At 32.4% G+C, this 16,620-nt stretch overlaps 2 protein-coding genes across 2 annotated transcripts; both read left to right on the forward strand.

Moving 5' to 3' along the window:
* Positions 1 to 2,385: 2,385 nt before the first annotated feature.
* On the forward strand, positions 2,386 to 15,931 carry LOC146950255 (F-box/kelch-repeat protein At3g23880-like). Its single transcript, XM_085746194.1, has 2 exons — positions 2,386 to 3,816; positions 15,464 to 15,931. Exon 1 carries the CDS (start codon positions 2,511 to 2,513, stop codon positions 3,768 to 3,770), a length of 1,260 nt encoding a protein of 419 aa, XP_085602320.1. The 5' UTR covers positions 2,386 to 2,510; the 3' UTR covers positions 3,771 to 3,816; positions 15,464 to 15,931.
* On the forward strand, positions 12,374 to 13,855 carry LOC146950256 (F-box/kelch-repeat protein At3g23880-like). Its single transcript, XM_085746195.1, has one exon. It carries the CDS (start codon positions 12,469 to 12,471, stop codon positions 13,711 to 13,713), a length of 1,245 nt encoding a protein of 414 aa, XP_085602321.1. The 5' UTR covers positions 12,374 to 12,468; the 3' UTR covers positions 13,714 to 13,855.
* Positions 15,932 to 16,620: the final 689 nt, after the last annotated feature.

Genomic DNA, 16,620 nt, shown 5'->3' on the forward strand with positions numbered 1-16,620 from the left:
CTATAGGAGAGAACTATTAGTCAATTACAAATTCTCCTTTTCTGTGTTCCCTTTAGTAACATACTCCAAAGAGATTATCCCAAATTTTACACCCTCACTAAATAAAAAACTAAAAATCAAGAGAGACTTTGAAAACTAAAAAAGTTCCACTAATTTCCCGCCTAAGTATATCAACCGAAGAATAGAATGACCAAAAGAGCAAGAAAATAAAACCTTAAAAATAAAGGCATCAATACAAAAGAGGGGGATCACCAAACAAAATCATATGAAGAGCTTGAGTTTCATCCTTTTGATCTTACCTAGTCCAAGCCCTAAAGGTGAAATCTCATCCTACTTAGTTTTTACTAGAATCTTAGCCACGAAGATTGCTCTTTGGGTACCTAGCAATTGCGGAGTAACCAACCCTTCATATTGACAGGAACACCCATCTAGAAGTGAGTCGCTTGTAAGTAGGAACGACTCATGCATATACGAGGATATGCCCAATGATGGGTTGGGTTATGTTTCTCATCAATAAGAGTTAGAAGAGCTCTTATACCAAGGTTTCTCTCAAGATCGCTCAATTATCCCAAATGATCATTCATGTAATAGGTCATAACTTTGTGTCTATAATATTTAGATATCTATGTTAATTTATTCCAACATAGTGTTGATCTCAACGTAGTCAATGAGATAAAACCATGTGTTTTACAAAAATATTGCTCTATGATTATTTTTAATTTTATATATAAAAAAAGGCAACAAAAAGACCGGTAAACAATTCTATAACAATATATAAAGGGGTAGATGATTTTGAGCTAAATTTTTCATTCTTCCAATTATACATTTCATTTAAACAACCGTAATTACAATTTTGTCTTCTCGATAATATTATTCGAATTTATAATTGAAAAAAAAACCCAGTTAAATCTCATTATAAAAGGAAGAATTCAACTACAATATTAGGAACAATATTAGTTAAATCAATACTTTATTATGGTATATATTTTAAATATATATATAATCAGGTGCGATAAAATAGATTTATAATCAAGCACCATAAAAAAAGGAAAGAAAGGCAAGTTAGCGTCCGTCTTGATGTTAGTATATATAACGATAATGTACATGATTTTGTTGTAATACTTTTTCTCTAAATTATGTCCTTTATATACGTTACTGTGATTACCGGTTTATCCTTTATATATATATATATTCTCCTCCGCCTCTTCTTCTTTTGGAAACTACAAAAGTTTGCATAGTAGTATTACACGAAAGTTCTATTTCTTTTTTATTTGACTCAATTTTCATTAAATTCCTAATTAAGATGCAACAAGCTCCCATTTAGGCTTTGTTTGGGAGTTTGGAGGGGAATGGAGGGGAGGGTTTTGGGGGGTTGGAAATATATAGAAAAATGGATAAAAAAATTCACATTTTTTGAAAGAACAGTTTTTTAGAGAATGATAAACTAAGGCTTTGTTTGGGAGTTTGGAGGGGATGGGAGGGGATAGTTTTGGAAAAAAGGAAGGAACAAGTGGAAGAAATAGAAGACATTGGGAGGAGAGGGCTTTGGAGGTTAATTTTTTACTCATAATAAAAAATCCCCCTCATTTGGGGGAACTAAAAAATTGTATTGGGGGAGGGTTTTGGGGGGTTATGGAGGGTTTATATGAATTTTTCAAATCCAATCTATATTGTTATTATATTCTTAAAATTAAAAGTATATTAATCATAAGTATTAGTTTATCATTCTAAAAAAAACAGTTCTTTAAAAAAATGTGAATTTTTTGTCTATTTTTCTATATATTTCCAACCCCCCAAAGCCCCCATCCCTTCCCCTCCAAACTCCCAAACAAAGTCTAATACTTATGATTAATATACTTTTAATTTTAAGAATATTATAACAACATAGTTTGAATTTGAAAAATTCATATAAACCCTCCATAACCCCCAAAACCCTCCCCAATGCAACTTTTGAGTTCCCCCAAATGAGGGGGATTTTTTATTATGAGTAAAAAATTAATCTCCAAAGCCCTCTCCTCCCAATGTCTTCTATTTCTTCCACTTGCTCATTCCTTTTTTCCAAAACCCTCTCCTCCCCTCCCCTCCCCTCCAAACTCCCAAACAAAGCCTTAGCGTTGATCTAGTGGTTGATTTACTCAAAAAAAAAAAAATCTGGTATCTGCTAAAATTCTCATAATTAAATACGATAATATTTGAGCGTGTCATGAGCAATAAAAAGCAGATAAACTAACCATAATAACGTTATTCGAGTTTAATCATGGTGATCACTTTTATAAATTAAAAAATCATTTTTTTAATTTATTAAATAAATGATGTATTTAATTTATAATTTATAATATAGACAAATTTATCACTTATTCAATAAATTTAAAAAATTGTTTTTTCCCCTGTAACAAAGACCGGGGTGAGTATTTTGTTAATCGATTCGTTTATCCATTACAACCTTACCAGTTTGGATCTGGAACCAGAGAAGAGCTATATATAGGCTGGAGGCACACTCAAACTCTTAGATGGCGTCTGATAGCGACTACCACACTGCTTCTTATTTGGATGAAACAACTGCTGTCAACAACCAGCTTTCAATCGTAACCCTAACATCACCGCCACCACCACCTTCCTGTGATGCGCAACCTCTTCCGACTCTTCCGTTCGATCTCATTGCAGAAATCTTATGTAGGCTACCAGTAAAGCTCCTTCTTCAACTTCGATGCGTCTGTAAGTTTTGGAATGATTTAATCTCTCATCCCAAATTCGCCCAAAAACACCTTAGCATGTCAACCACGCGTTGGATCCACTTCGTAGGCCAAGTTAGACCCACGATGTCAAACAAGTACGCTATCACCTCTTACCCACTCGACTCTTTTCTCACAAAGATAATCACTCCGTTCACACTGTTTCAATATTCTCCAACCACTTTTGATGCCGTTCATTCTTTCACCAGTATAGCTTATTGTATTGGTTCTTGCAATGGCATCCTTTGTACTGTTGACTATCATAGAGGTTTAGTTATATTGTGTAACCCTTCTATTAAAAAGTTCAAGGAATTGCCCCTTTTTGAAATGCCAAAATCTTCAGATAGGGTGAAGTTTGGCTTTGGCTATGATTCTTTTGCAAATATTTACAAGGTGGTTGCTGTTTTGCAATACACTATATTTGATGATGATGATGATAATTATGTTTGCTACAAAACTGAGGTGAAGGTTTATACAATGGGTGCTGATTTTTGGAGAAGCATTCAAGACTTTCCTTTTGGTGTTGTCCCTATTGGCCTGTCTGGGAAGTTTGTGAGTGGCAAGATTAATTGGCTGGCCTCTACTACTGGGTATCAGCAAAATCCATTCGTTATTGTTTCTCTTGATTTGGCGAATGAGTCTTATCAAGAGGTTTTGCTGCCTGATTATGGAGAGGTAGATGAAGATAATTTATTGACCTTGCACGTATTGAGAGATTGCTTGTGCATAATTTTTGGTCATGATGTTTGGATTATGAAGGAATATGGAAATAAAGAGTCTTGGACTAAATTGTTTACTGTGTCATACATGCGAGATCCTAGTAAATCTTATGAATTAACCAAGGCAGTATATATTTTTGATGATGACCACCAAGTGCTGCTTGAGTCTATAGGGGATTGGGATGTGAAGTTGATTGTTTACAATTCTAGGAATAATACTTTTAATTTTACTAAGTTTCTTCAAAACAAGAGTTCTTTTAATGTATGGAATCGTGACCCAGAAGTATGCGTTGAGAGTTTAATATCACCTTGGTCTTAATGTTGAGATTTAAATGCGGGCTATGTCATTTGAGCATGAGATTCAGGTGCAATATCTCTCTGTCAATGTCTATTTGTGTTAGTTATTTTGTACTTGTTCTGATTACTGATTACTTAATAAATTATTGTAAATTATTGGCCCATTGATTCTCCAACTAGAGAAATTGTAGTTATTTTCATTTATTTGTTTGTTAGAGACTTAGGAGTTTTTTCCTTTTCATTTTGTTTGTTTGTTAGATGATTTATGTTTTCAATTGAATCCCTTGTCCTTTAGAAACACCATGTGTTTTACACCTTATGTTGTGTCTTTTTAATCGTGCTTATAATGATGCTGCACACACTTCCTTTACCGTCTTGTTAACTGCTCTGATCAAGAACGCAATATTTTGAGACTTTTTAGGATCCAACACCCTATCCTTCTGATTTTAAAGGGCAAGAACTCTACGTGAAATAGTACCCTTTGGTTTTGGATTCGGTTTGTTCGCTACAAACAACATTTCTATCATTTCCTGATTCACCCTGCATCCAATTCATTTCAATCCAAACCACTTTTGATTTTAAAAACACATATTGCAATATAGTACTAAATAAACATCAGAATCTTTAACTACTTATAACTTAATAAACCATTTTTGGGCGACTGTCCAATCTTCCATTTTCTGTCAAGAGCTAGGACTTAGGACATCATCTTTCCAATCTTCCTTTTTTTAGTCAAGATGGGCATTCCTTCCTTCTTTAATTTAACCAATTTATAGTACAACTTAGTTGTATGTTTTTCCTTTCATCTTCTTCTTTTTTTAGTCAAGATGGACTTTTTGTTTTTTCATTGCAACATTGAAGTAAATATGTTTAGAAGTGTGTGGCAAGATTTTGGCTCTCTTCCTAGCTGAGAGGTTTTTGATGCATTTTTCCTTTTTCAAAAAATAAAATGAAAAATTTGGGGCAAGGATGTGAATTCATGTCAAATATGAGTTGGAACAATTGACAATGAAAATTTTACTATATTGTACAATTAAATAAAACAAAATTTTACTATATTGACAAATGGAATGAGAAGACATTGATATAGAAAATGAGTTTTTGCTTTTAGGGTGCAAGCTATGAGAGACTGGGTAGGGAAAGAATGAAGAAGAGAGAAAGAACATAGAGAGAGAGAGAGAGAGAGAGAGAGGAAGAAGGTGGAAAGATTGAGTTTTAAATTTCAAAAATTTGATGATTACGTTTTTTTTAATTTCATCCCTATGCATTTTTTGTTTTAGTCCCTCTACTAAAACCAGTTGCCATCTCATCAAGTGTCACATTTGCATCCTTTAACCAGTAATTAGGGCTGGAAATGAGTCGAGTCGAATCAAACTCATTTGAGCTCGACTCGACTCGATAAGAATTAGCTCGGCTCGAAACTCGACTCGAATTTGATACGAACCTTTTTCTAAGCTCGAGTTCGGCTCGTTTAAAGTTCACGAACAACTCGACTCGGCTCGTTAGGTTCAACTCGTTTGTAGGATGTGCAAATGAACTTTGAAAATTTGCATTAATACTTCCAGTTTCTTGCATTTGAACACCTAACTTTTTCTTTTGCACCTTAAGCACAAAAAATAAACTAGAAAGGAAAAAAAATTAAGTTTTTCAACTATCTTGGAAATGGTTATCACTTTGGCAAAAGTGAAATATCACTACCGTGAGTGACAATACTATGCATTACTACATTTTACTTGTGTAGTGCACTGTTTTATTTATAGTTTCTTACATCACTCAATGTTTATTTATAGTTTCTTACATTACTACTACTCTGTATGTTTGAAACAACTAGTATCTCTTTACAACTGTGAGTTCATACGCCATCGGTTTTCTTCCTTCTGATTTCAATTTGGTAGTAGCCATCTTTCCAACATATAAAATAGATGTAATTGTATTGGTTTATTTACTAGACAAGATGAAGAAAAAAACATCATAAAAAAGGGATAGAAAAAAGAAGTCAAGAACATGGAAACCAAGTTTTACAAAACAAACAATGGGGTGGGGCAAAAATGAGCCACGACTCATTTTCATTAGTTCCTGTTTAAAAAAAATAAAAATAAATATCCAAACACAATGAAAATCCTAGAGAAAGGAATTAAGAAAATTAATGGCTCCCATTCTAGATATATTGAGAAAAAGCTAGAGAAAAGAATTAAGAAAATTATATATATATATATATATATATATATATATATATATATATATATATATATATATATATATATATATATATATGAGTTTTGTTACAAGACACCCTTTGGTGGTGTCTTTTATCAAGCAACACCTTAAGGTGTGATTTTCACTTTTTAGTTATAACTTTGCTAAAAGACACCTTCATAAAAGTAAGTTGGTGTCTTTTCGCAAAAGTTCATAGAGTAACTTGATAAAAGACACCTTCACAAAAGGTGTCTTCTATCATAACCATATATATAGGTTATGATAGAAGACACCTTTTGTGAAGGTGTCTTTTATCAAGTTACTCTATGAGCTTTTGCGAAAAGACACCAACTTACTTTTATGAAGGTGTCTTTTAGCAAAGTTATAACTAAAAAGTGAAAATCACACCTTAAGGTGTTGCTTGATAAAAGACACCACCAAAGGGTGTCTTGTAACATAACCCTATATATATATATATATATATATATATATATATATATATATATATATATATATATATATATATATATATATATATATACCGAGCCTACTCATGAACCAAACGAGCTGAACTATGTATAGCTCAAGTTCAGCTCATTTAGTTAACGAACTTAATTTCTAGCTCAAGTTCAGCTCATTTGGTTCATGAACCCAACTCAACTAGTTAATTGTCGAGTCGAGTTCCGAACTATATTCGAGTTGGTTCGGTTCATTGTCAGCCCTACCAATAATATATATATTTTTTTATGGAAACTAACGGTAGGGGCCAATTTTAAAAGGTTAAGAAAATACAAGGGCGGTTTCGCAAAAAAAAAAAAGATAACGTGAATAAAACTAAAAACACGCTAACTTATGCGAGCCTTTTACATATTTAAGCAAAAAAAAAACGATAATATTTGAGTGTGTCATGATGAATAGCAAAAAGCAATGGTCGAACACTTTTTTAGCCAACATTTAAATAATATTATTCGTGTTTTGTCAAAAATAATATTATTCAGTTTACTCCATCCGAACACTAATATAAGCGAAAAAAACACTTTTTAAATTCACTTAAGAAATAATGTATTATTTTTTGTTACATAAGAAATAATGTATTTGATCTTTTTTTTTGTGGTGGTTGGGGTTCGAACCTGGACCTTGCATATTTTATGCATTGTCCATACCAACTGAGTTAAACTCACGGTATTTGATCTATAATATATAGACAAAAACATCACATATACAATAAATTTAAAAGGGTCTTTCAAAAAAATAAATAAATTTAAAAGGTGATTTTTTATTATAAATCAAATACATAGTTTATTCGACCAATCTAAAAAAATAGTTTTTTTTTTTTTTTTTATGATCGTGAATGGAGTGAGTATGTATGTAGGTTATTATCCATTTATTTTAAGAGGACCAACATATCCATAACCTTACCATTTTGTGGGAAGTTATACCCCACACCCCTACATTTATACCTTGACCCCAACATTTAACATAAACTACCAAATTTACCCTTTATATAAAACAAAACTCAATCTCTCATTCACTTTTTCACCCCAACCTTTTTGTTTGCTGAAAACTTTTTGATTTTTCTTTTATCTACATCAACTCTTGCAACCGGAATATTATTGTTACAGGAATTGTTTCCCCATAAGGTTGTGTTTGTTCTCTTAATCGTTTGTCGTCATCTTTTATTCAGGGGTTACAAGAATCGTTTCGCCCGAAGGTTGTGTTAGATTCACAGCATCGTGTTCTACTAGGTTACCGGAATCGTTCACTGATTCATCGATTTCAAGAAGTGTTCCGATTGATTTCCTGAAAAACACATACAAAGCGTTCCGGTTGATGATGTTGTAAAATATTGACATAAAATTATCTACAAATAATAATCAACATATAAAATTGAGCAACAAATTAAATTAAAGAAAATAAACAAGAGAGATAGCAAGTAAACTTATCTGTGCTATATATTATTGTATGGACTTGGCCATCAACACAGTTCCATCAATATCATCCACTGACAATTCATATGAAACCTACAAAATAGTAAATCAATATATAACCTGAGGCGTGCTGATCGCACTGTCCTTAAGGATTTATCCGCCTCATAAGCGCAAATCCCCCAGGATTCAGCAGGCTCTTCTTGATTTGAACCCAAGGATGCAGAACTATCAAGAATAAATATTTTCAGGAGGATGTAACCCAGAATTATATGTCAGACTCATGAAAAACTATTTATGTATAGCTTGAAGCATAAAAAGTAAAGAGAGCTTTTTGTTTAGCATGCGCATAAGTTTTTTTATATATCAAAAGAAAAATGGTGTTCCTCATTTTTATATTGATAGCACGTACAAGGAAGGAACATAAAACTCTCTTAAAATTGGCAGTTAGCTTGTGAGCATAAATAGGCACAATCTCCTTAAAACCAACAACATCTAAAACGTGCCTTATCACTTCTATTTCGGTTACAACATAAAAAACATGAGCCTTAATTACTCTTTAAGATTAAATCAATTTAAAATAATGTGGCTAAAAGAATTAGACTATGTCAACTATTAGTATTAATTATAAATAAAATAATAATAATTTTCTATAAAAAATATTTTTCTATATTTTTCTCAATTAAAAATTATGAGACACAAAATATTTGAAAACTTTTGAAATATACTCAAAATTTACAACAATCCCCCACATATTTCAAAAGTTTAAAAGAAATTAGAAAAAATGACTTCCTGGGTTAACATCCTGGATGTGATGCATCAAACTGGTGTAGCAAGCTATATGAATCAGCCCTAGAATGATAATACTTAACACACAGTGAAGTTGGTGTAGCAAGCTATATGAACCAAAATCCCTTGATGTATGTTAGCGATATACCATTCGCATCACACCCCCACAATTCTTGCCGTTGGCGCTGTGGTGCGCGAATAGGCCGTGCGCGTGCCTGGATTATTTCATGAGTGCTCTAGAGATTTCGCCAAGATCTCATACAAGCGGCCCCACTTGACACTCACATAGGTGATTTCATCAAGTGTATGCTGCAAGTCATACACCACCCATAAGGGATATGAAATTCATTAAAAGCTTTATAGGCTTATCCTCTCAATAATGCAGTGTCTAGCACTTCTCACACACACACCATAGAAAAGGGACGAAAACAAAAATTAATTAACTAATTTTTGGTGCTAGCAGAACTAATAAGTGACTTGTTCTTACCCATATGAACCTTATTCATGGGATCTCCAATCACAAAGGTTGGGTTCCCATCACTTATTAATTTCGAATGGCTTAAGTCCCAATCCCCTCGATGTACACAATTTATTTCATCCCAAGGGGTTTTGTTTAGTAGCTACTTTATACACAAATGATGAATACAATTTTCTTTCATCATATAAGATTGACTAAGACGTCTCTAAGTCAATCAACCTCATATATTTATCAAAGTTTATAACAATAAACTTGATCTCTATAATTATATTTATAGAGGTCTGCTTGAATGACTTCAAGCGACAACATCCCTTAAAATAATTCTACATTTTGATTTATTCTCATTGAAATTTTAATTTCAATTAACATCATTCCATCTTAATGCAATGGTTCGTCAACTCTAAATAATATTTCACATATTGTCAAACTGACTTCTTTGATATGCGTCACCAGGTCTACTTAGATAAATTCTAAGCGACAATCCCCTACATTGGGCAAATATAACTCCATGTGGATTTATGATACATGTCTACTCGAAATATATTTCAAGTGAAAACGCCCCCACATAGGGGAAAATAAACCCACACACATATATATTTTCACTTCAAAACATCATTGTATTGTTTTAATACAATGGATAATCCACAATATGTCACCAATATTTTGAGGTGTATCTCAATATATATATATATATATATAGGTTAGCTTAAATTAATTTTAAGCGACACCATCTTTATTGCACTTATTTCACTCATACATATCATACATGCATCTCTATGAATTTCTCTATTTTTCTTTCAATAATATAATTAAATAATATTTCACAATCATATAAAATTTCTCAAATATATATTCTCATGCTTACAGAAATCAACTTGGTTTCACAAGAGCCGTATACACACATGTCACTATATACTCTCAATCATATGAGCTAACAACATTGGCGCAAAAATAAATACTCCACAACAATATAAAAATTCTATTCAGATCAAGCATGCATAATGAGAATGAAAACTCAGAAAGGCTAGCTCAAAATTATATGCTCATAAAAAATATTTTCAAATAACTTTTCATATTCAACAATAGCAATTTTTTTTTTTTCAAAACAATAATCCAATCCAATATCTATAACATTAAACATAGCATGCTCATTCAAACTATGATATTTTAAATTATAAAACTTTTCACATGATATTAGTCATGAATTCATCACTAAATCAAATACAACCCTCACTTTCAAAGCCATACAGTATAAAAATATACATTCATAGATGATATCTCAAGACCTTTTAAAAACAAAATACTATCATAAAAATTTCTCATCCATAAGCAAGGAACAGATGTGTTCATGTTGTTTCAAATAAGCCAATATGACAAAGATCTACAATCATTAACACTAGAGGTAACCATCAGTAAATAGTAATAATATGAACAATGTTATAAGCCTTTTTTTTTCCTTCTAAATATTTCACAATGTAGATATAATTGGTCTATAACATAGCTTACACCCAGTCGTGCCATTGTTCATAATTATTTTCATTTTTAGCAGGCATTGACCACATATATTCTATAATCATACAATAAATGTGGAAGTCAACTAACACGAGATGAGGGGATTATACTTCACTCAATCCTAGCATCAATATATCATGTCGAAATGTCGCAATCAATTTAAAACAACTAAAACTTACGTGGCTTCTTTAGCACATAAACATGGTTATCCCCCTTCGTTTAGTATCCGTGAAACACAGAGAGAAACCAATTAATACCAAAGAAATTTGCTCATTCCCAAACGCTTGTAATTGTCCTCCATAGTTTTAACTTAAACAATTCACCGAGGCTGATCTAAAATCAGGCACAAACAAATTTTATTAGAGAATAAATCCTTAAGATTGTTGTAAAATATTGACATAAAATTATCTACAAATAATAATCAACATATAAAATTGAGCAACAAATTAAATTAAAGAAAATAAACAAGAGAGATAGCAAGTAAACTTATCTGTGCTATATATTATTGTATGGACTTGGCCATCAACACAGTTCCATCAATATCATCCACTGACAATTCATATGAAACCTACAAAATAGTAAATCAATATATAACCTGAGGCGTGCTGATCGCACTGTCCTTAAGGATTTATCCGCCTCATAAGCGCAAATCCCCCAGGATTCAGCAGGCTCTTCTTGATTTGAACCCAAGGATGCAGAACTATCAAGAATAAATATTTTCAGGAGGATGTAACCCAGAATTATATGTCAGACTCATGAAAAACTATTTATGTATAGCTTGAAGCATAAAAAGTAAAGAGAGCTTTTTGTTTAGCATGCGCATAAGTTTTTTTATATATCAAAAGAAAAATGGTGTTCCTCATTTTTATATTGATAGCACGTACAAGGAAGGAACATAAAACTCTCTTAAAATTGGCAGTTAGCTTGTGAGCATAAATAGGCACAATCTCCTTAAAACCAACAACATCTAAAACGTGCCTTATCACTTCTATTTCGGTTACAACATAAAAAACATGAGCCTTAATTACTCTTTAAGATTAAATCAATTTAAAATAATGTGGCTAAAAGAATTAGACTATGTCAACTATTAGTATTAATTATAAATAAAATAATAATAATTTTCTATAAAAAATATTTTTCTATATTTTTCTCAATTAAAAATTATGAGACACAAAATATTTGAAAACTTTTGAAATATACTCAAAATTTACAACAGATGATTCTTCCCGCAACCATTTTGTGAAATTTTCCGTTTAAACCCTTGTTTTTGTTTGTTTTAGGCACTTTGTTTTGCGGGAATCGTTTTGCTGAGTAGTTTTTACTCTTTTTTTTAACTCAAACTTTTTAATGAATGAAAGCTGCCATACAAAGTGCTTGTTGTTGTTCTGGTTTTGATCGAAACAAAGTGCCTCTTACAATTCAGTGGTTACAACCCAAGAAAGCTGCCATATTGCGTTGATACAAATTTTTCCAGTTTTGAGATGTTATTGTTTTGATAAAAAACACGAGTGCATTCAAAAAAAAAATATCGGAAACGTTTGATCCTGAAGAAAAAGATTCTGAAATGCCTACCTAGAATAATATCATGTGGGGATGATGAACTCACACAGGATTGGAAAATTTGATAGCCAGAATGAAAAATTAACATGTAAAAGATTAAATAGTAAAAAGGGTAAAATTGGAATTTATGAAGAATTGTAGGGGTGAAAGTACATGTGTTGGGGTATAGGGTAAAATTTCCCATTTTGTGGCGGATATCTATTGACCGCTTTTTAGATCCGGAACTAGAGAAGAGCCATAAGGCACGCTCAAAGTCGGAGATGGCGTCCGACAGAGAGTACGATGCCGCTTATTCCGATGAATTAACTGCTGTCAACAACCAGCTTTCTGCCGTAACCCTAACATCACCGCCACCACCATCTTCCTGTGATGCGCAGCCTCTGCCCACTCTTCCGTTCGATCTCATTGCAGAAATCTTGTGTAGGCTACCAGTGAAGCTCCTTCTTCAACTTCGATGTGTCTGCAAATTTTGGAATAACTTCATCTCTCATCCCAAATTCGCTCAAAAACATCTTACCATGTCAACCACGCGCTCCCTCCACTTCGTAGGCCATGTTGGACCCGTGTCAAACAAGTACGTTATCACCTCTTACCCACTCCACTCTTTTCTAACAAAGGAAATCACTCCGTTCACACTATTTGAGTATTCTGCAACCACTTTTGATTCAGTTCATTCTGTGCACGATATAAATTACGTTATTGGTTCTTGCAATGGCATCCTTTGTATTGCTGACCATCTTAGAGGTTTAGTTATATTGTGTAACCCTACCATTAGAAAGTTCAAGGAATTGCCCCTTTTTGAAATGCCAAAATCGCCCATTATGAATCTTATGATGAAGTTTGGCTTTGGCTATGATTCTTTTACGAATATTTACAAGGTGGTTGTTGTTTTGCTATACACTAACCGTTATGTCAAAAAAACTGAAGTGAAGGTTTATACATTGGGTACTGATTTTTGGAGAAGTATTCAGGATTTTCCTTTTGGTGCTTTCCCTATTGACTATTCTGGGAGATTTGTAAGTGGCAGGATTAATTGGCTGGCCTCTACTACTGGGTATGAGCAAAATCCATTTATTGTTTCTCTTGATTTGGCGAACGAATCTTATCAACAGTTTTTGCTGCCTGATTATGGAGAGGTAGATGAAGATAATTTCTTGACCTTGCATGTATTAAGAGATTGCTTGTGCATAATTTTTGGTCATGATGTTTGGATTATGAACGAATATGGAAATAAAGAGTCTTGGACTAAATTGTTTACTGTTTCTTACATGCGAGATCCTAGTAAATCTTATGTATTAACCAAGGCAATATATATTTTTGATGATGACCACCAACTGCTGCTTGAGTCTATAGCCCATGAGCATTGGGGTAGGAAGTTCATTGTTTACAATTCTAGGAATAATACTTTTAATTTTACTAAGTTTATTCTAAACGAGAATTCTTTTAATCTATGGAGTCGTGCCCCAGAAGTATGCGTTGAGAGTTTAACATTACCTTGGTCTTAATGCTAAAATTTAAATGCGGGCTGTGTCATTTGAGCATGAGATTCAAGTGCAATCTCTCTATGTTAATGTCTATTTGTGTTATTTATTTTGTACTTGTTCTGATTACTGATTACTTAATAGATTATTGTTAATTATTGGCCCATTGATTCTCCAACTTGAGAAATTGTAGTTATTTTCATTTATTTGTTTGTTAGAGACTAAGGGATTTTTTCCTTTTCATTTTATTTGTTTAATTTGTTAGATGATTTGTGTTTCAATTGAATCTCTTGTGCTATAGAAATACCATGTGTTTTACACTCTTCCTTTACCGTAATGTTAACCGCTCTGAGCAAGATAGCAATATTTTGAACTTTTTAGGATCTGATACCCTATCCTTCTGATTATTAAGGGCAAGAACTGAACCTGAAGTAGTATCCTTTGATTTTGGATTTGGTGTGTTCACTGCAAACAATGTTTCTTTCATTTCCTCATTCACCCTGCATCTAATTCATTTCAATCAAAACCACTTTTGATTTTAAAAACACATTGCAGTATAGTACTAAATAAACATCAAAATCATTAACTACTTATAACTAACATTCCCAAAATAGCTACAATAACAGTCATCTATAATAATATGTAGTAAAAAGCAAGAACTATATAACAATATGAAAATGGCATGGTGATAAAAGTTGAGTTGAATTGAAACTCATACTTAAAACAGTTAGGCCTCAAATGATCTCAAACCATTTCATGATCAGAACTAGCCCTCACTTTATCCCAGTGAGAGGGCTTAACTATGTCTGTCCAATCTTCCATTTTCTTTCAAGTGCTAGGACATTGGACATCATCTTTCCAGTCTTCCATTTTTAGTCAAGATGTGCATTCCTTATTTAATTTAACAAATTTCTAGTTGAACTTAGTTGTATGTTTTTCCTTTCATCTTGCATGTCCATGTGTGTGTAGGGAAATGATGGATTAAGGTATTGTTTTTCCTATGAACGATTTGTTGGGGAAAGTTTGATGTGTAGTGTCTCAAGATTTACTAGTGAGCATGCTATTCAGATTTCATATCACTCATTTTTAATTTACTAGACTTGCTTACTTCTCTAAAGTTCTTTCCTTAATTAACATGTCTATGTTTGCTACAAGCCTATTGCATTTCAAAGACATTAAAAATATACTACAAGTCTTGTTATGATTTTTTTGCTGAAATATGAAGATTATTTGGATTACATTATTATTTCATCTGCATTATTATCGCCAATACTGTTAATCTACAGTTCAAAGTAATTGTTACTCCCTCCGTCCCGGAATATCTGAGTCAGTTTGGTTTTTCACACAAATTAAGAAAAATGTATAAATAAAGGGGAAAGTGGAATATATTGAATTGGGAATGATGAAAGTAGTATTAATTAGAGTTATATTGTATTGGGAATGATGAAAGCTGTATTGAAAATTGAAATGGCTCAATTATTTTGGGACACTTTTTTTTAGTAAATGGGTCAGATATTTCGGGCCGGAGGGAGTACTTTTCTATCCTAGTCTGTCTTACGAAATGGATTTGTCCTTGGCAAAATTTGCTTTTAATTCTGAGATGGATATGATGAAGGATCATAACCTATATGCTCATAATGAGGATCTATTATTTGATGTCAGATTATCATTCAGCATCTGCTAACTTTTTTGATTTGGCAAATGTTTTCATCAAATGTGGAAACAATGGTATTTATTTTATTGATTTGTAATCATTGTTGGTGTCAAATGTTAGGTTTTGTAGATTTGATGTCAGATGATTCCTACATTTTAGAAAAGTTGAAGGGATTTTATAATATGTAATTTTGGAAAGCTTGCAATTGTCGTAAGAAACTTGCACTCATCCGACAAACTTGGGTAATGTGGTTTTGGTCCATTATACAAGGTACCTTAAGGTCTATAGGTTCTGTTTTTTCATATGATATTACAGGGGTTATGAGCAAAATGATCAGGAAAGAACAATTAAAAGATTTTCTAGAAAACTGGGACATAGTCCAGCAGAATCTGTGTATGAGTATTAGTTGATTAATGGAAGAGTTTAATGGAAGATTTTCATTTGAATAATCTAACTAAGATTGATTGTTGTTGTTTGTTCTTGTTGATTTGCTACTAAGATTTGTTGTTACTAATAATAGAATCTCTATGATAAGGGTGATTTGCTACTCATCATCTTTACTAAGATAAAATACTATGGTGTTGTGCTATTTACGCAAATTTTTATTATAAAGAGCTTGTTCGTAAATGAAAATATTTTTCCATCCTAAATGACTTTTTTATTAGAGCCCCTCCAATAGAGTAGTTTGTTAAACAAAATTATAATGATTGCTTTTGCTGTGACATAGGGCTGGCAATGAACCGAACCAACTCGAAAATAGTTCGAGACTCGATTCGGTAATTAATTCGTTGAACTTGGTTCATGAACCAAACGAGTCGAACTTGAGTTTAAAATTAAGTTCGTCAAATAAATGAGTTGAACTTGAGCTAAGTATAGTTCGACTCGTTTGGTTCATGAACCAGCTCGATATATATATATATATATATATATATATATATATATATATATATAATGCATTGTTAAATCAATTACACTATTTGTAAAAGAAATATTATTTATCCAGTAGAAAGAAATGTCCACTTGAGTCTAAAGAAAATAAAATGATAATGTATGATGGTAATGCCCACTTGAAATGTTGACAGCAAAATAATGTTAGAACTTGCAACTATTAAGCTTGCAGTTCACATGTCCCACATCGGAAGTTTACATATGGGTATTGAGCAACTTCTCTTATAAAACAACAACAACACCTCGTTCTAATTTACTACAGGAAGTTAATTATTTCTTAATTGGTTTTTAGACCAATTGAAAGGTTTAAGAGTTATTTTTTGCTCATT

Source organism: Medicago sativa, chromosome 2 (assembly GCF_051527215.1).
Source record: "Medicago sativa cultivar Bolivia chromosome 2, Bolivia_mono, whole genome shotgun sequence".
Classification (NCBI taxonomy): domain Eukaryota; kingdom Viridiplantae; phylum Streptophyta; class Magnoliopsida; order Fabales; family Fabaceae; genus Medicago; species Medicago sativa.

Coding starts and splice junctions, on each gene's coding strand:
- LOC146950255 (XM_085746194.1), top strand. CDS start 2,511: ATGGCGTCTGATAGCGACTACCACACTGCTTCTTATTTGGATGAAACA.
- LOC146950256 (XM_085746195.1), top strand. CDS start 12,469: ATGGCGTCCGACAGAGAGTACGATGCCGCTTATTCCGATGAATTAACT.